General features: G+C 49.4%; 1 protein-coding gene across 4 annotated transcripts in view; it reads right to left on the bottom strand.

Annotated features, from left to right (window-relative positions):
- The window catches only part of dnah10 (dynein axonemal heavy chain 10), a 704,002-nt gene that overhangs the window by 595,110 nt on the left and 82,893 nt on the right, over positions 1-25,999 (bottom strand). For all 4 annotated transcript variants that reach the window (XM_072511049.1, XM_072511141.1, XM_072510964.1 and 1 more), the window contains exons 10-11: positions 17,953-18,151; positions 2,520-2,714 (exon numbers count right to left, since the gene is read on the bottom strand). In XM_072511049.1, coding sequence (XP_072367150.1) covers positions 2,520-2,714; positions 17,953-18,151 — 394 coding nt within the window. The remainder of the gene's footprint in view (positions 1-2,519; positions 2,715-17,952; positions 18,152-25,999) is intronic.

Below are 25,999 nucleotides of genomic sequence, written 5' to 3' on the forward strand. Positions count from 1 at the left end.
TACCATTCACTGTATATTCCCTACCTGCATTAGCCCTTCCAAAATGCATTATTTTGCAAATTAAAATGCAAATGTCAGAGGACTGGAGAGTGGCGAATGTTGTTCCTCTGTTCAAGAAAGGGAATAGGAATTACCCTGGTAATTATAGGCCGGTTAGTCTCACTTCGGTGGTCGGTAAGTTAACGGAAAAGGTCCTGAAGGATAGGATTTATGACCATTTGGAAAGATGCAGCTTAATCCGGGATAGTCAACACAGATTCGTGAAGGGTAAGTCTTGTCTCACAAATTTGATTGAATTTTTTGAGGAGGTAACTAAGTGTGTAGATGAAGGTAGAGCAGTTGAGGTCGTATACATGGATTTTAGTAAGGCGTTTGATAAGGTTCCCCATGGTCGACTCATGAAGAAAGTAAGGAGGTGTGGGATAGAGGGAAATTTGGTCAATTGGATAAGAACTGGCTATCACATAGAAGACAGAGGGTGGTGGTGGATGGAAAATGTTCAGACTGGAGACCAGTTACCAGCGGTGTACCACAGGGATCAGTGCTGGGTCCTCTGCTATTTGTGATTTTTATCAATGACTTGGAGGAGGGGGCTGAAGGGTGGGTCAGTAAATTTGCTGATGACACCAAGATTGGTGGAGTAGTGGATGAGGTGGAGGGCTGTTGTTGGCTGCAAAGAGACATTGATAGGATACAGAGCTGGGCCGCAAAATGGCAGATGGAGTTTAACCCTGATAAGTGCGAGGTGATTCATTTTGGTAGGAAAAATTTGAATGCGGATGACAGGGTCAACAGCAGGGTTCTGAGGAATGTGGAGGAACAGAGAGATCTTGGGGTTCATGTCCACAGATCTCTGAAGGTTGCCACTCAAACGGATAGAGCCGTGAAGAAGGCCTATAATGTGTTAGTATTTATTAACAGGGGGCTTGAGTTTAAGAGCCGCGGGGTTATGCTGCAACTGTACATGACCCTGGTGAGACCACATTTGGAGTATTGCGTGCAGTTCTGGTCACCTCATTATCGGAAGGATGTGGAAGCATTGGAAAGGGTGCAAAGGAGATTTACCAGGATGCTGCCTGGTTTGCAGGATAGGTCTTATGAGGACAGGTTGAGGGAGCTAGGGCTTTTCTCTTTGGAGCGGAGGAGGATGAGAGGCTTAATAGAGGTTTATAAGATAATGAGGGGGATAGATAGAGTGGACGTTCAGAGACTATTTCCTCGGGTGGATGTAGCTGTTACAAGGGGGCATAACTATAAGATTCAGGGTGGGAGATATAGGAGGGATGTCCGAGGTAGGTTCTTTACTCAGAGAGTGGTTAGGGTGTGGAATGGACTGCCTGCTGTGATAGTGGAGTCGGACACTTTTGGAACTTTCAAGCGGTTATTGTATAGGCACATGGAGCACACCAGAATGACAGGGAGTGGGATAGCTTGGTCTTGGTTTCGGACAAAGCTCGGCACAGCATCGAGGGCCGAAGGGCCTGTTCTGTGCTGTACTGTTCTATATTCTATGTTCTATTATTAAGGAAGTCTTAACAACGCAATTAAAAAAGATTAGAATAAGTCGACGTGGTTTTGCTAAAGGGAAATCCTGTTTCACAAATTTGTGAAGCGTTTTTTAAGGATGTAATTGGTGCGATAAATAAAGGGGAACCTTTATAAATTTGATAAGATATCACACAAAAAGTTAATAGGCAAAATAAGGGCTCATGGAGTTGGGGCTTTTCACAGTAACTTCATTGCAGTGTTAATGGAAGCCTACTTGTGACAATAATAATTTTTATTCTTATTACAATATATTATCATGGACAGAGGATTGGCTAACAAGCAGGATGCAGGGAATGGGCATTTTTCAGGTTGGCTGGCTACAACTGCTGGACTGCCACAAGGGTCAGTGTTGGGGCCTCAGCATATCACAGTCTACATTAATGGCTCAGATGAAGAGACATCGGAACACTGGAACACTCAGAGGTTTGTGAATTTTCGGAATTCTCTACCCCAGATGGTTGTGGAATTTTTGGCTGTGAGGGAATGATGGGATGTGGGGAGTGGGTGGTAAAGTGGAGTTGAAACTCAAGATCAGCCCTGAACAAGTTGAATGACGGAACAGGCTTGACAGGCCGTGTGGTCCCTGACAGCTCGTGCCCCTGATTCTTGTGTCTTCCGAACAAGGGATGGAAAAAAAAGCAGGGAGATGTTTCCGAAGACACATTTTTACACACAAACAGGCGAATTAGGAGAGTAGACCACTCGGCCCCTTGAGCCTGCTCTGCCATTCAATAAATTACGGTTATTTGATTGTAACCTCAACCCCACATTCCTGCCCACCCCCTTGTTAATCAAGAATCTATCTAGCCCTGCCTTAAAAATATTCAAACGGTCTCCTTCCACTGCCTTTCGAAAGATTCACAACCCTAGTTATGAAAAATCTAAAATATTAATGCCTTAATATGAAACAGATTCTATCATAAATATATCAGGTAATTCAATCATTAAACGTACTTCCAATTTAACCATACCTGAACCTGAGTATCAAAATCCTCCATTACCACCTTCCACATTTGGATGTGACGAATGTTAAACAAATCGAAAGATAATTCCACAATGGGCAGAACCAGGTCATTAACCCGTTTAACAACAACGTCAATCCGCTTCGGGTCTCCAGTTACAGCCTTCAATTCTGGTCCAAAGATGTTGTAAAATTCTTCTCGGATCTGGTGATTTTACAAGATCAAAACAGGATTTTCTTGGTTTAATTTGTGGTGCTCTGATGATTACAATGATTAACAGGAAAATACATTTAATCATGACAACCAATCAAAATATTCATTTATGACTTAGTCAATGAGAATCACCATTAAACATTCCAAAAGTAAAAGGACGGACAAGAGGCAGCATTGGAAATTCTGGGCCGGACCCACAGTATATTTCTTACTGCACAGGTGGTTGGAACATTAACATGTGCGGCTGAGTTTAATAAATACACAAAGCCTGTGCATTACAGGTAGGATGTTCTGGCTGTTCACCCTGGCAGGATCTTACAGTCGCGCCGATGGCACACCGCGGCGGTGGGGGATGCATTCAACGGGAAACCCCGTTGACAACAGCGTGACCAGAGGACCCCGCTGCCGGCCACTGGCGCGTTGCCCTCCCCCACTGCTGAACACACTGCGGAGCGGAAGGGAAATCCAGCCCGACATCATGAACCTGAAGGTAAGCCTGTTTACCTTCTTGTATCTATAATAAACCTGCACACATTTCACATCTGTTCAACTTGAATTCTTGCAACATTTAAGTCCCGCTTTTTGTGTTAACTTCTTCCCATTATAATTCCTGGAATATGAATATTAGGGCACTAAGAAGATTAGTGATCTGGGAATACGGCAAGGCAATGAAGTGAAGATCGAGGATCAGCCTTGACCTTATTAAATGGCAAACAGCTTTGATTTTCACTTCCTCTAGGCTTATTTTTTACACTAATTTAAACTTTTACATTTTGTACTTTTCATATGTAAATTTGTTAGAACCCACACGGGACCTACGGAGGCGGACCAATTAGTCTCCCTGTAAGCCTGGTAAAATACGAGCCTCCCCACTGAGGGGCGGGCGGCCATCAGCAGAGAAATGGACTCTGGCAATAAAAGCTGGGCCCGAATGGGAGCCTGGGACCTGAAGCGAGTGTGTAAATAGTTGTTCATTAATGAAAACAAGTTTCTTTATGATTATCTTTGCGGACTCCTCTGTGGCCACTGAAAAATGTAATCTGTTTTACTGTTGCTCTCCCGGGTTTCCCCTCACCTGTCTATTTCTGACACCTGCGCAGCTATTCGCTGGCCTCTAACTGGATCCCTGCCAACCACCTTGACGCCCATTTGAACCAAGTTTATTTCTTCCTGCTTTCCATGAAAGCTGTTCTACGCCATTAACACACCTCAGCAATCTTCAGCCTTTAAAGCACTAAGGCGGTACGGTGCTACTATGGTTAGCGCTGCTGCCTCATAACGTCAGGGATCCGTGTCCAATTCTAACCTTGGGTCACTGTCTTGTGTGGAGTCTGCACTTTCTCTCAGTGTCTGCGTGGGTTTCCTCAGGGTGCTCCGGTTTCCTCCCACAGTCCAAAGATGTACAGGTTAGGTGGATCGGCCATGATAAATTGCCCTTCGTGTCCAAAGACATGCAGGTTCAGTCGGGTTACTGGGATAGGGTGCAGGACTGGGCCTAGATAAGGTGCTCTTTCAGAGGGTTGGTGCAGACTCGATGAGACGAATGGCCTCCTTCTGCACTGTATTAATTCTACAGTTCTATGTGTTGTGTTCTGCTTCTCCACGTAGCAGAAGCTGCTTCCTTGATGTATACCCTGACAAAGGAAGGTTCAGACTTGGCGATAGATTTAACACATTGATTGAACAGTTAACATTTCTCCTATTTGGGTTCGACTCTCCTGCTAATCTTACTATAGTAACTCAGTCTAACTAACCAGTCTGCTCGAATCCATGCAGTGGGTGTGATGCTCTGATCTGCCCCTGTCTCTCTGAGTGTCGCCTATGGAAAGAGAAAGAGCATGTGTGCCCTATCCTTTTATATGGGTAGCCCCCTTGTGGTAGTGTCACCTCTGGGTGTGTCTTGACTGTCCATTGGTGGTGTCCTATCTTACTGACCTATGCGTTGAATGTCTGTGTGTCATGATGTCTCTGGTGCTCCCTCTAGTGTTTATTTAGTCCCAGTGTATTTACATTAACCCCTTGTGTATTTACAGTGATGCATATCACCACATCCCCCCTTTCTTCGTGTTACATATTTTCTGTACAGTGTTAAAGAAAATTGAACAAACTAGGTAGATAAGTGATGACATGTACAAATCATGATGAGTGATGATTATACAATAAGTCCAAATCATATGTATGAGTCCAAAGTTCATTAATTAATATGGTCGAGTGGTTTTGTTTTGTTGGTGAGGTGGTGATGTTGATGGTGGGATGTCCTGGTGAATGTCGTCAGTGTCCCTGTGCTTAAGGAACCAAGAAGTGGTCAAATCACTTTGTTGTCTGATTTGGATTCTTTTTTTCTTTCGATACTTGTGGTAGCGATGTATGCAATCTGTGTCGCCCTGCCATGGTATGTCATTGTACTGAGCTGAGCAGTAACAGTGTCCTGCATTGGCAGACTTGTACCATGTCGTACCAGTCGTTGTTCCATTGTTGTGGTTTTTGTCGTGCTGGTTGTTGACGTTGTTGCCTCTGGTTCGCTTCTTGTTGTTGTCTTCGTTGTTGGATTTGTAGGTTTTGTTGTTGTGTTTGTTGCGCTTAACGACCACCCTCTGTGGATAATACGAGTCCTTCACACTCGTGTCAGCGTCCTTTGTGGCATCTGCTGTTTCCTTGAGCGTGCCGTCACTGAGTCCGCGGTGCTCCCGTCTGGAGCCCTTTATGGTTCACCTGTGTCAGCTGAGGTTTCTTGATGAAATGAAATGAAATGAAAATCGCTTGTCACGAGTAGGCTTCAAATGAAGTTACTGTGAAAAGCCCCTAGTCGCCACATTCCGGCGCCTGTTCGGGGAGGCTGTTGCGGGAATTGAACCGTGCTGCTGGCCTGCTTTCAAAGCCAGCGATTTAGCCCTGTGCTAAACAGCCCCTGATGCTCCCCGTCCGGAGTCATTTCAGGGTCACTTGAATCTTGGGTTTCGTGGTGCTCCCCGTCCGGAGTCAAAACAGTCAGGAATGCATTTGCTTGCAGAGAGGCTCGAGCGAGTGAGGTTTGAAGTAATGTGGTGTCACCGGAGTCACCAGTAGTCTCACTGTGATTGTCGAGTGCCTCTGTACATTCTAGCTGAGGTCTGTCACATTACACATCTGGTATGGGAAGTGGGATGCCGTCGTCACTTGTCGCACATACAGTGGGTAGAGCCTCAGTGTCTTCTTGTCAGTTTGATGAGCTGGGTAAACCGTCAGAGTCTTCTTCTGGTGGATCAAATAATCTGGGTGGACTGTCATAGTCACTTTGTTGTTCACGTGAGCGTGGTAGACTGTCAGAGTCTTCCTGCTGTGCACTTGAGCGGGGTAGACTGTTATAGTCGGCTTGCTGTTCACTTGAGGTTGCTAGACCTTCATGGTCTTGTTCATGCAAGGACTGCACTCTGGAGTCTTGCGTTGCTTCCATCGTGGAGGTTGTCCACGAGCTCGCTGTGGAGGCTTGTATCGCTCTCTCTGTGGAGTCTTGCAGCGTTCCCTGTGTGGAATCGTGCGTTGGTCTCGCTGTGGAGACTGTCATCACTTCTTGTGAGGCTGGGACCCTTCGTGGTGCGTGGACCACTCTCTGTGTGGAGTCGGGAACCCTTCGCGGTGCGTGGACCACTCTCTGTGTGGAGCCGGGGACCCTTCGCGGTGCGTGGACCACTCTCTGTGTGGAGTCGGGAACCCTTCGCGGTGCGTGGACCACTCTCTGTGTGGCAACAGGCCGCCCTCTGTGGGCTTGTACCGCTCTCTGTTTCTAGGCGTCAGGCCGCAGCATAATCCTGCATTCACGAGTCGGGATGTCATATATGCTGGGCTGAAGATCCTCAAATCCGAAGAACTCGTCCATATCTGTGTTGGATTCTTCAGTGTACAACACATCGCGTGCTGTTCGGATTTGGTACTGGGATCGCCATCTCCAATGATGAAATCTTCGTCTGAGTCGTGGTCTTCAAGGACCATATCATCACTTTTTGTGTCGGAGCTGTCATTGTGCTCGCGATCTCCAAAGAAGTAATCAACGTCTGAATCGTAGTCGTCAAGGACTTAATCATTACTTTGGGCGGTGCTAACAGCTTGTTGCAGGGTTCTGCGGAGCTTACTTTCAGCTACTGGTCGAATTTCAGGCATTGTGCTGTCGTTCCAGGTGAAAGAATTGTGTTTTCCAGCTTTAAATTTTTTTTTTACTGTTTTGGGACATTTCCCCTTTAAGTGGGTGTGGTCCGGGACCTCTGATGTCATGACGCTGGTGACGTAGAGCATAGGAACGGATCGCGCCTGCGCAGATTGCTTCTCCTTTACTTTGCGCTCTTTGCGCAACTGTTTTGCCGGTTATGCTTCTTTTGGGGAACTGCGCATGTGCGGCTCCTTTCCCAACATGGCTGCCAATCAAAACTGCTGTTTTCTGCATTTGCAGGTCTACCTTCGCCTTTTGGTGAGTATTGGCGCCTCTTTTACTGTTTTTTCTTGTGTTTTCCTCGCAGAATTATTCAAACTTGTCCAGGACTGCCTGGAAGTCTCTCTTGTCTTGCTCTTTGGAGTATTTGAAGGTCTCGAAGATTTCTGCTGCTCTTGCACCCGCAATGGTGAGTAGCAGCTTTATTTTCTCTGCATCCGCCACGCCATCTAGGTCGAACGCTACCAGGTAGATCTCGAATCTCTGCCTGAACGCAGGCCAGTTGGCACGGAGATTGCAGTGCTACCTGAGCTGCTGCGGAACCGGAATCTCGAACATCATGCCTGGGTGCTGTTGCTGGTAGTCACGGATTTGTTGAGTTGAACTATAGGGATCTTCACGCAGCATAAGCTGCTTCCTTGATGTATACTCTGTCAAAGGAATGTTCAGACTTGGAGATAGATTTAACACATTTATCGAACAGTTAACAATTCTCCTACTTGGGTTTGTCTTTCCTGCTAATCTTACTATAGTAACTCGATCTAACTAACCAGTCTGCTCTAATCCATGCGGTGGGTGTGATGCTTCCTGATCTGCCCCTGTCTTTCTGAGTGTCATCTATGGAAAGAGACTGAGCATGTGTGCCCTATCCTTTTATATGGGTAGCCCCCTTGTGGTAGTGTCACCTCTGGGTGTGTCTTTACTGCCCATTGGTGGTGTCCTATCTTACTGACCTATTGGTTGTATGTCTGTGTGTCATGATGTCTCTGGTGCTCCCTCTAGTGTTTATTTAGTCCCAGTGTATTTACATTAACCCCTTGTGTATTTACAGTGATGCATATCACCACACTATGGTTCTAACTCATCTTGAAAGGTCTGTTGAAAATTTGTCAAAGTCATGGAAACTATAAATGGCAGTAGTTGTTTATCCACTCGAATAAATTGTTGCAACACTTCTGTTTGTATATGAAGTCAGTTCATCATGCCAGAAGAGATCTGAGAGGGTGGCAGTAGAACACCATGGATTGACCATCCCAAGTTTACAAGTGAAGCAAATGTTTTGTAAGATATTTTACGTTGTTACTAGGTGACGACATTAAAGCAGCACTGAAAAATTAGCCGTGGTTATCATAAAAATCTACAGACGGAGACCATTTGGCCCATTGTTCTGGCTGTGCTGGCTCTTTGCAAGAACAACTTGCATTTCTGCAGCACTATGTGATGTCCCAAAGTGTAAGTTGCAGCAAACTCATAAAACCAGAGCTTGCAAAGAAACCTGAACAGCCAGAAATAAACTGCTGCAAACGATAAACCCTCCCCCAAATACGTCAGGAACACCCTGTGCTCTAAACGCCACTCCCACATCGTAATGGCTACTAAGTCATGCACTAGAACATCCCCAGCAGCTGCAAGAACGGAGCCTTGTGCTAATTTATTTCAAGTTAAAGCAGGATGTCAAAATGTATTTGCAACAAAGGAATTTTGCAACAAAGGAATTTTGCACGACCATACAATCATCTCCAGAACTCGAAAGTAAAAGCAAAATACTGCAGATGATGGAAATCATTAATAAAAAGAGAAAATGTTGGAAAAATTTGGCAGGTCTGGCAGCATCTGCGAAAAGAGAAACGGTTAACGTTTCAAGTTCATGCAACTCTTCTCCTGAGCTATAGACGGAGAAATGATGGGTTTTCTACTGTACTAAGAGGGGGTGGAGCAGAGAAAAGCAGGTCAGTGATAGGTGGGAGCTGGGAGAGGTCGCAACAAAGATGTGTAGATGTTAATGACAGCAGTGAGGGCTACGGAAGGTGCTAGTAGTGGCATAAAGTTAACATCTCAGAATGTGTCACTGGAAGAACAAAGATCAGTGCTCAGTGAAAGCAAAATGGAAGACCAAGTGACAGATGGCCCAGTGGAAGAGGGGCAGGAGATATTTTAAAGGAGACAACTGTTTCCGATATAAACTAAAAGGGTCAATATGGAGGAGGAAGGTCACAGTCTGAAGTTGTTGAAAGCAATGTTGAGTCCTGAGGGCTGTAACGTGCCCATATGGAGGACAAGGTGCCGCTCCTCCAGTTTATGTTGGGCTCCACTGGAGCATTGCAGCCGGCCAGCATTCTGCCACCATGTAACACATTTTCCTCTCACCCCCTGTCAGCATTCTGCAGGGACCACTCCCTCCGTGACATCCTGGCGCACTCCTCCATCATGCCCAGTTCCTCATCCCTTCCCTTAGCACCTTCCAACCAATCGCAGAAGGTGTAACATCTTCCCCTTCACCTCCCCCTCCTCACCATTCAAGGTTCCTTTCAGGTTAAGCACTTATACCTCCTTCAATTTGGTCTACTGTATTGGCTGCTCCCAATGTGCTCTCCTCTACATTGAAGAGATTAAATGCAGACTGGGGTGACCGCTTTGCAGAACACCTTAACTCAGTCCGTAAGCATGACCCCCACCTTCTTGTCATTTGCCAATTCAACTCAGCATTCTTGCGCTTGTTAGGATATTGTCTGCCTGTCCTGTGTTCTCTTTTAATTCCCGTCCTGCTGCCTGTTTTGATATACATTCTTCAGGTTAACTTCGACAAAGTTACAGTAGCCTTTGGGATTTCTGTTTAAATTTGAATCTTTGGACATTGGGACACACCCCTTTCAGATGGGCTGTTCCGAAAACATCCCTTTTGGGTTCTGTGGCAGAATCTGTGATGTTGTTTGATAGACTTGGCAAGTAGTCAATCAGTGTACATAGGATTTTCAACCTTCTCCTATTGTAGCCTGTGGTTGGTGAAGCCAGTCAGTAACTTTCAGGGAAGAAGGTATGTTTCCTGGAAAGTGCTTATCTTTGTGTTCAGTTCGGTTAAGCAACCAGCGAAGTAAGGACCCAGAAGTCTCTCTCCTTCTCCCGCTCTCTGTGCTGGATGATTTTAAGAAGCATTGTAGCCAAATCTGTGAAGACTTTCCTGTGTTAAAGGAGCACAGACACCAACAGAACTGGGAAACAGATCTTGAGGGTGAAAGTACAAGTTTTCCCAAAGATCAGTAACCTTCGAACTGTGTGTGTCAGGAGCTGGGAAGAGCTGAAGAATTGAAGCTTAAGGTGGGAGCCACCAGATTCTTGTACAGGAATCAGTCAACTAAAAGCAGCTAAATTCCAGGACCAGAGCTGTATTGTTCTCACAGGGAGGCAAAAGCTCCATTTGTTGGGAGAAAGACAGAAGTGCACCAAGTGAGCTTCCTGTGTACAGCACCACCTGGTGGCCGGCGCGAGAACTGCACTGACATGAGCATCCTGGACCTAACTCCATTTGGTGGTCGAAGGATGGAATTGCGCCAACCTGTACCTCTTGAGTAAATCTATTTGAGTAATCCAGAGACTGTGACCACAAAGTGACCTACCCCTTTAATCCTGCCTTTATTTTATTCCTTGCCGACCCTTACCCGGTGTTAGTCTTGTGTGTGGCTGGGCAGAGGCTGTGATGGGATCTTGGGATTAGGTACTCTGGTAGTTAGTTATCTCCTGTTATTTCCTTCAATGTTCACCTTTCTCCTTTGTATTAATAAACAGTCTGTTAGTGTTTTACTTATAAATCTGGTGTCCGTAATAACTCATTGGAGCAGTCAAGGGCTAAAGATCTTTGGAAAACAGAAATTCTTGGTTAGTTCACGCATGTTGGGATACGGGGTCTGTGGGGCTGGGATTTACTGGAAGTTCCTCCTCATCTCTGTTTTAAAGGATTGTCCCTTCAATCTGAGGCTATGCCCTCGGATTCTATTATCTCCTACCAGTGGAAACATCGTCTCCACATTCATTCTTTCTCGCCCTCGCAGTATCCTGTAAGTTTCACTAACATCCCATCTCATCCTTCTAAACTCCAACGAGTACAGACCCAGAGTCCTTAACCGTTCCTCATACGACAAGCTCTTCATTCCAGGGGTCATTCTTGTGAACCTCCTCTGGACCCTTTCCAAGGCCAGCACATCCTTCCTTAAATACGGGGCCCAAAACTGCTCACAATACTCCAAATGGAGTCTGACCAGAGCCTTATATAGCCCCAGATGTACATTCCTGGTCTTGTATTCTAGCCCTCTTGACATGAATGCTAACATTGCATTTGCCTTCCTAACTGCCGACTGAACCTGCACGTTAACCTTAAGAGAATTGTGAACAAGTCCCTTTGTGCTCCTGATTTCCAAAGCCATTCCCCATTTAGAAAATAGTCAATGCCTCTATTCTTCCGAGTAAAGTACACAACCTCACACTTTCCCACATTGTATTCCTGCTGCCACATCTTTGCCCACTCTCCTAGCCTGTCCAAGTCCTTCTGCAACATCTCTGCTTTCTCAACACAACCTGTCCCTCGAGACCTTTATATCATCTGTAAACTTAGCAACAGTGCCCTCAGTTCCTTCTTCCAGATCATTAATGTATTTCGTGAATAGCTATGGTCCCAACACTGACCCCTGCGGAACACCACAAGTCACCGGCAGCCTTTATCCCCACTCTCTGCCTTCTACCAGGCAGCCAATCTTCTATCCACCTTGCCCCTAACACCATGGGCTCTTATCTTATTTAGCAGCCTCCTGTACGACACCCTGATAAAAGGCCTTCCGGAATGTCTTCCGGGGGCGGCTATGAGGGAGTAGGTCGCACATTTGGTGGCTCACGTTTTGGTCGGACTTTTGGACCTTTTCCCCCGACTTTTCTGCGCTTTTGAGCGCAGAACTGGAAAGCAATGGTACTCAGGCACTGAACCCATACAGAGTTGTATGGACTTAAGAAGCTGGAGGGACCATAAACAGCAGAAGAAGTGGTCAAGCAAGGGCACGGTGGAGGCTGTGAGAGAGACCAATATGGCTGATGTCCAGAGCAAGGCGCCGACAGCCCAGCCTACAGTGGAGCAGCCGATGCAGGCCATGCAGGAGGGCATTTTAGCTCTGATTGCTGTTATCGTGCAGGGCGCAGTGGTTGCTGAGTGAGTGCTTGCTGAGAAGGGGAGAACATTTTTTTTTAAACTTACTGTTGGGAGTTTCCAGCTGAATCCGGTCGGAGTGAGAACAGAGTGACTGCTGAGTAAGTAGTAAAGATTTAAATTGTTTGCGCGGGCCCATAACAGCTGATTGCTGTTCTCATGCGGGGCGCAGTGGTTGCTGGTTAAGAGTTTTATTTTTACCTGTATTTAAGTTGGGCGGTTCCTAAACCCGAGAAATTACACTTGTAGTGTCCCCCACCCTTCCACCTCCTCTAACCTAAGGGGTACAGGGGCTGGTTTAGCACACTGGGCTAAATCGCTGGCTTTTAAAGCAGACCAAGGCAGGCCAGCAGCACGGTTCGATTCCCGTACCAGCCTCCCAGAACAGGCGCCGGAATGTGGCAACTAGGGGCTTTTCACAGTAACTTCATTGAAGCCTACTCGTGACAATAAGCGATTTTCATTTTCATTTTCAGAGTGAATAACAGGTAAGCTCTTTTTTTCTTTTTCTTGTTTTATCTAGAGGGGATGGCAGGGAAGGCAGTGTAATGTTCCTCCTGCAGAATGTTTGAGGTGAGGGACACCGTCAGTGGCCCTGCTGATTTCACCTGTGGGAAGTGCACCCACCTCCAGCTCCTCAAAAACCGCGTTACGGAACCGGAGCTGGAGTTGGATGAACTTCGGATCATTCGGGAGGCAGAGGTGATCATAGATAGTAGCTTCAGGGATGTAGTTACTCCGAAGAATCCAGATAGATGGGTGACGGTGAGAGGGGCTGGGAGGAAGCAGTCAGTACAGGGATCCCCTTTGGTCGTTCCCCTCAGTATCAAGTATACCGTTTTGGATACTGTTGAGGGGGACGACCTACCAGGGGTAAGCCACGGTGAACGGATCTCCAGCACTGAGTCCGTCCCTGTGGCGCAGAAGGGAAGGAGGGAGAGCAGGAGAACAATAGTTATTGGGGACTCGATAGTTAGAGGGACAGATAGACGGTTCTGTGGCAGCGAAAGAGACTCATGGATGGTATGTTGCCTCCCGGGTGCCAGGGTCCGTGACGTCTCGGACCGTGTTTTCAGAATCCTTAAGGGGGAGGGGGAGCAGTCACAAGTCGTGGTACACATCGGTACCAATGACATAGGTAAGAGAAGGGACGGGGATTTAAAACAGGAATTTGGGGAGCTAGGGAGGAAGCTGAGAGCCAGGACAAACCATGTTGTCATTTCTGGTTTGTTGCCGGTGCCACGTGCTAGCGAGGTGAGGAACAGGGAGTGCAGATAAACATGTGACTGCAGGGATGATGTAGGAGGGAGGGTTTCAGTTACGTGGATAATTGGAGCACATTCTGGGGAAGGTGGGACCTGTACAAACAGGACGGGTTACACCTGAACCAGCGGGGCACCAATATCCTGGGAGGGAAATTTGCTATGGCTCTTCGGGGGGGTTTAAACTAATTTGTCAGGGGGATGGGAAAACGAGCTGTAGTCCAGATGCCAGTGTTGAGAGTAGTGAGGTACTGAGGAGGGAATCAAGGTCTCAGGAGTGTACCAGCAGACAGGAAGGTGGGTTGAAGTGTGTCTACTTCAATGCTAGGAGCATCCGGAATAAGGTAGGTGAACTTGGAGCGTGGATTGGTACTTGGGACTACGATGTTGTGGGCATTACGGAGACATGGTTAGAACAGGGACAGGAATGGTTGTTGGAAATTCCGGGGTTTAGATGTTTCAGTAAGAGTAGGGAAGGTGGTAAAAGAGGTGGAGGAGTAGCATTGTTAATCAAGGATAGTTTAACAGCTGCAGAAAGGCAGTTCGAGAGGGATCTGCCTACTGAGGTAATATGGGCCGAAGTTAGAAATAGGAAAGGAGCGGTCACGTTGTTAGGAGTTTTCTATAGGCCCCCAAATAGTAATAGAGATGTGGAGGAAGAAATTGCAAAACAGATTATGGATAGGTGTGGAGGTCTCAGGGTAGTTGTCATGGGTGACTTTAACTTTCCAAATATTGATTGGAACCTCTATAGATCGAACAGTTCGGATGGGACAGTTTTTGTACAGTGTGTGCAGGAGGCTTTCCTGACACAATATGTGGATAGGCCGACAAGACGGGGGCCACATTGGATTTGGTACTGGGTAATGAACCGGGCCAAGTGTTAGATTTGTTTGTGGGAGAGCACTTTGGAGATAGTGACCACAATTCGGTGTCTTTCACTATTGCAATGGCGAGGGATAGGAACATACGGCAGGGCAAGGTTTATAATTGGGGGAGGGGTAATTATTATGCGATTAGGCAAGAATTAGGGAGCATAAGATGGGAACAGAAACTGTCAGGGAAAGGCACAAATGAAAAGTGGAGCTTGTTCAAGGAACAAATACGGCGTGTCCTTGATAGGTATGTCCCTGTCAGGCAGGGAGGAAATGGTCGTGTGAGGGAACCATGGTTCACAAAAGAGGTTGAATGTCTTGTCAAGAGGAAAAAGGAAGCGTATGTAAGGATGAAAAAACAAGGTTCAGTTGGGTCGCTTGAGGGTTACAAGGTAGCAAGGAATGAGCTAAAAAAAAGGGCTTACGAGAGCTAGGAGGGGGCATGAGAAGTCCTTGGCGGGTCGGATCAAGGAAAACCCCAAGGCTTTTTACTCTTATGTGAGAAAGAAAAGAATGACCAGGGTGAGGTTAGGGCCGGTCAAGGACAGTAGTGGGAACTTGTGCATGGAGTCAGAAGAGATAGGAGAGGCGTTGAATGAATACTTTTCTTCAGTGTTCACCAAGGAGAGGGGCCATGTTTTTGAGGATGAGAGTGTGATTCAGGCGGGTAGGCTGGAAGAGGTAGATGTTCTGAGGAAGGATGTATTAGCAATTTTGAAAAACCTTAGGGTCGACAAGTCCCCTGGGCCAGATGGGATATATCCTAGGATTCTTTGGGAGGCAAGGGATGAGATTGCAGAGCCTTTGGCTTTGATCTCTGGGTCCTCACTGTCCACGGGGATACTGCCCGAGGACTGGAGAATGGCGAATGTTGTTCCTCTGTTCAAGAAAGGGAATAGGAATGACCCTGGTAATTATAGGCTGGTTAGTCTTACTTCGGTGGTCGGTAAGTTAATGGAAAAGGTCCTGAAGGATAGGATTTATGACCATTTGGAAAGATGCAGCTTAATCCGGGATAGTCAACACGGATTCGTGAAGGGTAAGTCTTGCCTCACAAATTTGATTGAATTCTTTGAGGAGGTAACTAAATGTGTAGATGAAGGTAGAGCAGTTGATGTCGTATACATGGATTTTAGTAAGGCGTTTGATAAGGTTCCCCATGGTCGGCTCATGAAGAAAGTAAGGAGGTATAGGATAGAGGGAAATGTGGCCAATTGGATAAGTAACTGGCTATCACATAGAAGACAGAGGGTGGTGGTGGATGGAAAATGTTCAGACTGGAGACCAGTTACCAGCGGTGTACCACAGGGATCAGTGCTGGGTCCTCTGCTATTTGTGATTTTTATCAATGACTTGGAGGAGGGGGCTGAAGGGTGGGTCAGTAAATTTGCTGATGACACCAAGATTGGTGGAGTAGTGGATGTGTTAGAGGGCTGTTGTAGGCTGCAAAGAGACATTGATAGGATGCAGAGCTGGGCTGAAAAATGGCAGATGGAGTTTCACCCTGATAAGTGCGAGGTGATTCACTTTGGTAGGAAAAATTTGAATGCGGATTACAGGGTCAACAGCAGGGTTCTGAGGAATGTGGAGGAATGTCCCGCCGTTCAAAAAGTGATTTAATCCACGCTGGAGGGGGAGGGTTGACAGCGGCGCGATTCCTGCCCCCGCCGAATCTCTGGTGGCGGAGAATTCGGGACATGGCGGGTTCATAGAACATAGAACAATACAGCGCAGTACAGGCCCTTCAGCCCACGATGTTGCACCGAAACAAAAGCCATCTAACCTACACTGTGCTATTATCATCCATATGTTTATCCAATAAACTTTTAAATGCCCTCAATGTTGGCGAGTTCACTACTGTAGCAGGTAGGGCATTCCACGGCCTCACTACTCTTTGCGTAAAGAACCTACCTCTGACCTCTGTCCTATATCTATTACCCCTCAGTTTAAAGTTATGTCCCCTCGTGCCAGCCATATCCATCCGCGGGAGAAGGCTCTCACTGTCCACCCTATCTAACCCCCTGATCATTTTGTATGCCTCTATTAAGTCTCCTCTTAACCTTCTTCTCTCCAACGAAAACAACCTCAAGTCCATCAGCCTTTCCTCATAAGATTTTCCCTCCATACCAGGCAACATCCTGGTAAATCTCCTCTGCACCCGCTCCAAAGCCTCCACGTCCTTCCTATAATGCGGTGACCAGAACTGTACGCAATACTCCAAATGCGGCCGTACCAGAGTTCTGTACAGCTGCAACATGACCTCCTGACTCCGGAACTCAATCCCTCTACCAATAAAGGCCAACACTCCATAGGCCTTCTTCACAACCCGATCAACCTGGGTGGCAACTTTCAGGGATCTATGTACATGGACACCTAGATCCCTCTGCTCATCCACACTTCCAAGAACTTTACCATTAGCCAAATATTCCGCATTCCTGTTATTCCTTCCAAAGTGAATCACCTCACACTTCTCTACATTAAACTCCATTTGCCACCTCTCAGCCCAGCTCTGCAGCTTATCTATATCCCTCTGTAACCTGCTACATCCTTCCACACTATCGACAACACCACCGACTTTAGTGTCGTCTGCAAATTTACTCACCCACCCTTCTGCGCCTTCCTCTAGGTCATTGATAAAAATGACAAACAGCAACGGCCCCAGAACAGATCCTTGTGGTACTCCACTTGTGACTGTACTCCATTCTGAACATTTCCCATCAACCACCACCCTCTGTCTTCTTTCAGCTAGCCAATTTCCGATCCACATCTCTAAATCACCCTCAATCCCCAGCCTCCGTATTTTCTGCAATAGCCTACCGTGGGGAACCTTATCAAACGCTTTGCTGAAATCCATATACACCACATCAACTGCTCTACCCTCATCTACCTGTTCAGTCACCTTCTCAAAGAACTCAATAAGGTTTGTGAGGCATGACCTACCCTTCACAAAGCCATGCTGACTATCCCTGATCATATTATTCGTATCAAGATGATTATAAATCTTGTCTCTTATAATCCCCTCCAAGACTTTACCCACTATAGACGTGAGGCTCACCGGTCTATAGTTGCCGGGGTTGTCTCTGCTCCCCTTTTTGAACAAAGGGACCACATTTGCTATCCTCCAGTCCTCTGGCACTATTCCTGTAGCCAATGATGACATAAAAATCAAAGCCAAAGGTCCAGCAATCTCTTCCCTGGCCTCCCAGAGAATCCTAGGAAAAATCCCATCAGGACCCGGGGACTTATCTATTTTCAGCCTGTCCAGAATTGCCAACACCTCTTCCCTACGTACCTCAATGCCATCTATTCTACTAGCCTGGGTCTCAGCATTCTCCTCCACAACATTATCTTTTTCCTGAGTGATTTTTTCAGGATTCACGCCAGCCCCCGGCGATTCTCCGACCCAGTGGGGGGTCGGAGAATCGCGCCCCATGTCTGTGCAACCTGGTCCCAGTGCCATAAGACTCTGCTCCGCCATTCAATCATGGCTGATATTTTTCTCATCCTCTGACCCCCAGCCCTCAGGCCTCACTGTATCTGAAGGCTAGACTTTGTCCTGCCTCCAAATGTACAGGTGATTCACCAGTAACTACTAGAATCTTCTACTGAGGAAAACGATTAATATACATCATCATTTTTTTTAAAAGGACATTTCTTAAAAGTTCAAAACAAGTTCAACTAAAGGGGAAAGAGGCAGATTATTTCCCTCAAATTGCCATACCTGTAAGATCTCGTAAATGTTTTGACAGATGGAAATCATGTAATCCGTATTCTCAAACAGTCTTTTCCTATCAAATTCCCAGCGCTGATCTCTTCCTGAAGCTTCAATTTTAGAACGGATATCGAAGTAAGCGTCTTTCCACACTTGGAGAGTCCGTTTGGCTTCTAAAACACTTTGCTTTGATATTGCTGAGTTGCCCCTTAAGATAAAATAAAATGGAGATTTAGTGCAGTTATTTAGCAGAATACAAAGGAAAGGGAAGAGTAGTTTAACCCTGTTGGCTTTAATGTGTTTAAATGTTACATCCTCCAGGGACCGATGAGACTGTTACACCCGCTCAGCTCCAGGGCTAATGAAAGAAATCTTGCCGTGATGCTTCACCAGTTTCTGGGCCCCTTATCCCCGTCCACCCATATCCCCACAGTAGCATTCTCACTGACATCCTTCAGGTGCTGAGAACAGGGAACCATATGGGCGGCACGGTAACACAGTGGTTAGCACTGTTGTTTCACAGCAACAGGGTCACACGTTCGATTCCCAGCTTGAGTCACTGTCTGTGCGGAGTCTGCACGTTCTCCCCGTGTCTGCGTGGGTTTCCTCCGGGTGCTCCGGTTTCCTCCCACAAGTCCCGAAAGACGTGCTGTTAGGTGAATTGGACATTCTGAATTCTCCCTCCGTGTACCCGAACAGGCGCCGCAGTGTGGGGACTAGGGGCTTTTCACAGTAACTTCATTGCAGTGTTAATGTAAGCCTACTTGTGACAATAATAACGATTATTATCGTGCTGTTGGAGTTAAACAGCTTCATACAGGTTTAGCAAATATTTTTGGCTTGTGTACTCTATAGTTCTATTTGTAAAGCCCATTGACAGCTCAGATTTCAGTCTGATACAGCTTGATCACACCATTACACCCAACTTCGGCGTTCTTAGAAACATAGAAAACAGAAGCAGGCGGAGGCCATTCGGCCCTTCGAGCCTGCTCCACCATTCATTATGATCATGGCTGATCATCAAGTTCAATACCCTGATCCCACCTTCTCCCCCCCCCCCATATACTTGTGACAATAAAGATTATTTATTTATTTATATCCCTTTAGCCCCAAGAGCTGTATCTAATTCCTTCTTCAAATTACACAATGTTTTCACCTCAACTACTTTCCGTGGTAGTGAATTCCACAGATTCACTGCTCTCAGGGTGAATAAATTCCTCCTCACCTCAATCCTAAAAGGTTTCCCCCTTATCCTCAAACTATGACCCCGTGTTCTGGACGCCCCCACCATCAGGAACATTCTTTCTGAATCTACCCTGTCTAATCCTGTTAGAATTTTGTAAGTTTCTATGAGATCCCCTCTCACTCGTAGAATCATAGAATTTAAAGTGCAGAAAGAGGCCATTCGGCCCATCGAGTCTGCACCAGCTCTTGGAAAGAGCGCCCCACTCAAGCCCACGCCTCCACCCTATCCCCGTAACCCCACCTAACTTTTTGGACACTAAGGGAAATTTATCATGGCCAATCCACCTAACCCGCACATCTTTGGACTGTGGGAGGAAACCGGAGCACCCGGAGGAAACCCACGCGCACACGGGGAAAACGTGCAGACTCCGCACAGACAGTGACCCAAGCCGGGAACCGAACCTGGGACCCTGGAGCTGTGAAGCAATTGTGCTAACCACTGTGCTACCAGGCTGCACTCTTCTAAACTCCAATGAATATACTCCTAACCAATTTAGTCTCTCCTCATATGACAGTCCTGCCATCCCAGGAATCAGCCAGGTAAACCTTCGCTGCACTCGCTCCATGGCAAGAACATCCTTCCTCAGATAAGGACAAATAAGGGGCTATTTAGCACAGGGCTAAATCGCTGGCTTTGAAAGCAGACTAAGGTAGGCCAGCAGCACGGTTCAATTCCAGTACCAGCCTCCCCGAACAGGCGTCGGAATGTGGCGACTAGGAGCTTTTCACAGTAACTTCATTTGAAGCCTACTTGTGACACTAAGCGATTTTCATTTCATTTCAAGGCCCTAAACATTTGCAGTAAAACATCTCTATTCCTATACTCAAATCCTCTCACTATGAAGGCCAACATACAGTTATGGGCCAGGGTTTAGAAAACTCCAAAGTATTTTGGAGGGCAGCACGATAGCACAGTGGTTAGCACAATTGCTTCACAGCTCCAGGGTCCCAGGTTCAATTCACGGCTTGGGTCACTGTCTGTGCGGAGTCTGCACGTTCTCCCCGTGTCTGTGTGGGTTTCCTCCGGGTGCTCCGGTTTCCTCCCACAGTCCAAAGATGTGCGGGTTAGGTGGATTGGCCATGATAAATTGCCCATAGTGTCCAAAATTGCACTTAGTGTTGGGTGGGGTTCCAGGGTTATGGGGATAGGGTGGAGGTGTGGACCTTGGGTAGGGTGCTCTTTCCAATAGCCGGTGCAGACTCGACGGGCCGAATGGCCTCCTTCCGCACTGTAAATTCTATCTATGAAATTTCATGGAGTTCACCTGACTCACAATTTGATTGATTTCAGTTCCGATGAGCACACGAGCCTGCCTTTCAGGTGGTATTTAACAGAGTTCTTAGACGCTTGTAATAAAAAAAACAAGCTTATTCTTCGAATTTCGTTAACATTTGTATAACCAGACACAGCAAGAATTATTATCAACCAAAAACATAAAGACCCCACACAGCTACAGTAATCTATGTTTAACCCCTAATTAATTCCCCCTGAACTGTTCCAATTCAATAACAAAATCCAAGTAAAACCAGAAACCCCCTTTCAAAGGTGTGGCCCAGCACATGGCATTCTGACTGGTATAAGACTTGTTATTGATGCCCTGTTCACCTTTCCAAACAGCAGGTTTGAATTCCTTCCAGAAAGCAATTCTCTCTTTTAAGTCTGGAAACAGCTTTTAAAATGAAGATAGAGAGACACTTCTTTCAACCTGTGCAGTTCAAAACAGTCTAACCTCAAAGTAAAAGTTCAGAGCCACAAACCAGCTCCAAACTTAGATACCTGGGGATTCAGGTAACGGGAGAGTGGGCGATGCTGCATAAGTGGAATCTAACAAAGCTGGTGGAGGAGGTTAGGGCGGATCTGAAGAGGTGAGGCACACGGTATCGGACTCTGGCAGGGAGAGAGCAAGTGGTGCAGACGAACATCCTGCCGAGGTTTCTATTTGTATTCCAGACGCTTCCAATGTTTTTACCAAAGGCTTTTCCAGAAGCTCAATACGATTATCTCAGAGTTTGTGTGGGTAGGGAAGGTGCCAAGGGTAAAGAGGACCCTGTTACAGAGGCAGGAAGAAGAGTTGATGTTGCCGAACCTGCTGCATTATTACTGGGCGGCGAACGTGGAGAAGGTGAGGTGGTGGTGGGAAGAGCAGGGGGCAGAATGGGTTGAGGTTGAGGAAGAATCCTATAGGGGTTCGGGCCTGAGGGCTTTGGTGATGGCAGCATTATCACTCACGGCAAGGAAACACTCGGAGAGCCCTGTAGTGCAGTCCACAGTGAAGGTCTGGAACCAACTGAGGCGGCACTTTAGGATGGAAGGGATGTCGGTGTTAATGCCACTGTGCGAAAACCACGGTTTTGAGCCAGGGGGGATAGATGGCATGTACAGGAAGTGGAGAGAAGTGGGGCTGGTTAAGGTGAGGGATCTGTACCTGGAAGAAGGTTTGCCACTATAGAGGAAGTGAAGGAGAGGGTAGAGCTCTCGAGAGGAAGTGAGTTTAGATATCTGCAGGTAAGGGTTGTTAAGTAATGGGTTAAGAGACATTGCAATTAGTTGTCTTATTTATGTTAAGTATCCATTAATTGACACTGACATGTAAAGGGGCTTCAGGTGGCCTGTGTCAGGTGATGTACAGTGAGAGTTTTGTGCTAAGGCTGTTGGAATGAAATAAATGTGTGTTTGTGAAAAAGGAACAGAACTTTAGACTCTTCATATCACAGCAACTAAAACGTCTAACAAGGGTCTTTGCGTGGAAGGTTTGGAAAGAGTTCTCCAAGCTACTGAATTATGCCCTGTTGGAGCGACTGCTGTTTCCAGGCGTGGAAGGGGAGGGCAGGATCAGAGACATATGCGGGTGGCTCGGAGAGCAGGGAGGTGAGCAGGTGGTGAAGATTAAGGAGAGCTGGGGAGTGTGGAATGAGACGCGACGTAGAGTAAACGCGACTTCCTCGTGCGCAAGGTTGAGCCTGAAACAATTCAAGATGGTACATAGGGTGCATTTGACTTGGGCAAGAATAAGTGGGATTTTCCCAGGGAGTGGTACACGAGTGTGAGAAGTGGAGCTGCGAGGAGTTGGAGAGACTTTGGGTGGGAATGTTTGCAGCACTAACGCGGATAGTGTGAGAGGAGGTTGGGCTGGACACTTTGGTGGCGATATTTGGAATATCGGAGAAGCAGGAGCTGATGGAGGGAAAGCCGATGTCTTGGCCTTCGCCTCTCTGATTGACCGGTGAAGGATATTATTGGAATGGCGGTCGGCAGCGCCGCCAGGGGTGGCGGCCTGGCTGGGAGACTTGTACGACTTTCTCCGCCTGGAAAAGATTAAATACAAATTGGGGGTTCACCGGAGGGCTTTGAGACGAGGTGTCCGAGAGCCCTGGGGACCAACAATCCCGTCCATCGGGGAACGCAGTCTGAGCGCCCTGGGGACGGACAATCCCGCCCATCGGGGAACGCAGTCTGAGTGCCCTGGGGACGGACAATCCCGCCCATCGGGAAACGCAGTCTGAGTGCCCTGGGGACGGACAATCCCGCCCATCGGGAAACGCAGTCTGAGCGCCCTGGGGACGGACAATCCCGCCCATCGGGGAACGCAATCTGAGTGCCCTGGAGACGGACAATCCCGCCCATCGGGGAACGCAGTCTGAGCGCCCTGGGGACCAACAATCCCGTCCATCGGGGAACGCAGTCTGAGCGCCCTGGGGACGGACAATCCCGCCCATCGGGGAACGCAGTCTGAGTGCCCTGGGGACGGAAAATCCCGCCCATCGGGGAACGCAGTCTGAGCGCCATGGGGACAGACAATCCCGCCCATCGGGGAACGCAGTCTGAGTGCCCTGGAGACGGACAATCCCGCCCATCGGGGAACGCAGTCTGAGCGCCCTGGGGACCAACAACCCCGCCCATCGGGGAACGCAGTCTGAGCGCCCTGGGGACAGACAATCCCGCCCATCGGGGAACGCAGTCTGAGCGCCATGGGGACAGACAATCCCGCCCATCGGGAAACGCAGTCTGAGCGCCCTGGGGACGGACAATCCCGCCCATCGGGGAACGCAGTCTGAGTGCCCTGGAGACGGACAATCCCGCCCATCGGGGAACGCAGTCTGAGCGCCCTGGGGACCAACAACCCCGCCCATCAGGGAACGCAGTCTGAGTGCCCTGGGGACGGACAATCCCGCCCATCGGGGAACGCAGTCTGAGCGCCCTGGGGACCAACAATCCCGTCCATCGGGGAACGCAGTCTGAGCACCCTGGGGACAGACAATCCCGCCCATCGGGGAACGCAGTCTGAGTGCCCTGGGGACGGACAATCCCGCCCATCGGGGAACGCAGTCTGAGCACCCTGGGGACGGACAATCCCGCCCATCAGGGAACGCTGCCTGGGGGCGCTCGGGACGGACAATCCCGCACTTCGGGGAACGCTGCCTGGGGGCGCTCGGATCGGACAATCCCGCACTTCGGGGAACGCAGTCTGAGCGACCTGGGGACAGACAATACCGCCCATCGGGGAACGCAGTCTGAGCGCCCTGGGGACGGACAATCCCGCCCATCGGGGAACGCAGTCTGAGCGTCCTGGAGACGGACAATCCCGCCCATCAGGGAACGCTGCCTGGGGGCGCTCGGGACGGACAATCCCGCACTTCGGGGAACGCAGTCTGAGCGACCTGGGGACAGACAATACCGCCCATCGGGAAACGCAGTCTGAGCGCCCTGGGGACGGACAATCCCGCCCATCGGGAAACGCAGTCTGAGCGCCCTGGGCACGGACAATCCCGCCCATCGGGGAACGCAGTCTGAGAGCCCTGGGGACAGACAATCCCGCCCATCGGGGAACGCAGTCTGAGCGCCCTGGGGACAGACAATCCCGCCCATCGGGAAACGCAGTCTGAGCGCCCTGGGGACGGACAATCCCATCCATCGGGGAACGCAGTCTGAGCGCCCTGGGGACGGACAATCCCGCCCATCGGGAAACGCAGTCTGAGCGCCCTGGGGACAGACAATCCCGCCCATCGGGGAACGCAGTCTGAGCGCCCTGGGGACAGACAATCCCGCCCATCAGGGAACGCTGCCTGGGGGCGCTCGGGACGGACAATCCCGCACTTCGGGGAACGCAGTCAGGGTGCCCTGGGGACGGACAATCCCGCCCATCAGGGAACGCAGTCTGAGCGCCCTGGGGACGGTCAATCCCGCCCATCGGGGAACGCAGTCTGAGCACCCTGGGGACGGTCAATCCCGCCCATCGGGGAACGCAGTCTGAGCGCTCTGGAGACGGACAATCCCGCCGATCGGGAAACGCAGTCTGAGCGCCCTGGGGACAGACAATCTCGCCCATCGGGAAACGCAGTCTGAGCGCCCTGGGGACAGACAATCCCGCCCATCGGGAAACGCAGTCTGAGCGCCCTGGGGACAGACAATCCCGCCCATCGGGAAACGCAGTCTGAGCGCCGTGGGGACAGACAATCCCGCCCATCGGGAAACGCAGTCTGAGCGCTCTGGGGACAGACAATCCCGCCCATCGGGAAACGCAGTCTGCGCGCCCTGGGGACGGATAATCCCGCCCATCGGGGAACGCTGCCTGGGGGCGCTCGGGACGGACAATCCCGCACTTCGGGGAACGCAGTCTGAGCGCCCTGGGGACAGACAATCCCGCCCATCGGGGAACGCAGTCTGAGCGCCCTGGGGACAGACAATCCCGCCCATCGGGGAACGCAGTCTGAGCACCCTGGGGACTGACAATCCCGCCCATCGGGAAACGCAGTCTGAGCGCCCTGGAGACGGACAATCCCGCCCATCGGGGAACGCAGTCTGAGCGCCCTGGAGACGGACAATCCCGCCCATCGGGAAACGCAGTCTGAGCGCCCTGGGGACGGACAATCCCGCCCATCGGGAAACGCAGTCTGAGCGCCCTGGAGACGGACAATCCCGCACTTCGGGGAACGCAGTCTGAGCGCCCTGGGGACTGACAACCCCGCCCATCGGGGAACGCAGTCTGAGCGCCCTGGGGACGGACAATCCCGCCCATCGGGGAACGCAGTCTGAGCGCCCTGGAGACGGACAATCCCGCCCATCGGGGAACGCAGTCTGAGCGCCCTGGGGACAGACAATCCCGCCCATCAGGGAACGCTGCCTGGGGGAACTCGGGACGGACATTCCCGCCCATCGGGAAACGCAGTCTGAGCGCCCTGGGGACTGACAACCCCGCCCATCGGGAAACGCAGTCTGAGCGCCCTGGGGACAGACAATCCCGCCCATCAGGGAACGCAGTTTGAGTGCCCTGGGGACGGTCAATCCCGCCCATCGGGGAACGCAGTCTGAGCGCCCTGGGGACAGACAATCCCGCCCATCGGGGAACGCAGTCTGAGCGCCCTGGAGACGGACATTCCCGCACTTCGGGGAACGCAGTCTGAGCGCCCTGGAGACGGACAATCCCGCCCATCGGGAAACGCAGTCTGAGCGCCCTGGGGACAGACAATCCCGCCCATCGGGGAACGCAGTCTGAGCGCCCTGGAGACGGACAATCCCGCCCATCGGGAAACGCAGTCTGAGCGCCCTGGGGACAGACAATCCCGCCCATCGGGGAACGCAGTCTGAGCGCCCTGGGGACCAACAATCCCGTCCATCGGGGAATGCAGTCTGAGCGCCCTGGAGACGGACATTCCCGCACTTCGGGGAACGCAGTCTGAGCGCCCTGGGGACTGACAACCCCGCCCATCGGGGAACGCAGTCTGAGCGCCCTGGAGACGGACATTCCCGCACTTCGGGGAACGCAGTCTGAGCGCCCTGGGGACAGACAACCCCGCCCATCGGGGAACGCTG

The sequence above is a fragment of the Scyliorhinus torazame genome, chromosome 1 (genome assembly GCF_047496885.1).
Source record: "Scyliorhinus torazame isolate Kashiwa2021f chromosome 1, sScyTor2.1, whole genome shotgun sequence".
In the NCBI taxonomy this organism is placed as follows: Eukaryota; Metazoa; Chordata; class Chondrichthyes; order Carcharhiniformes; family Scyliorhinidae; genus Scyliorhinus; species Scyliorhinus torazame.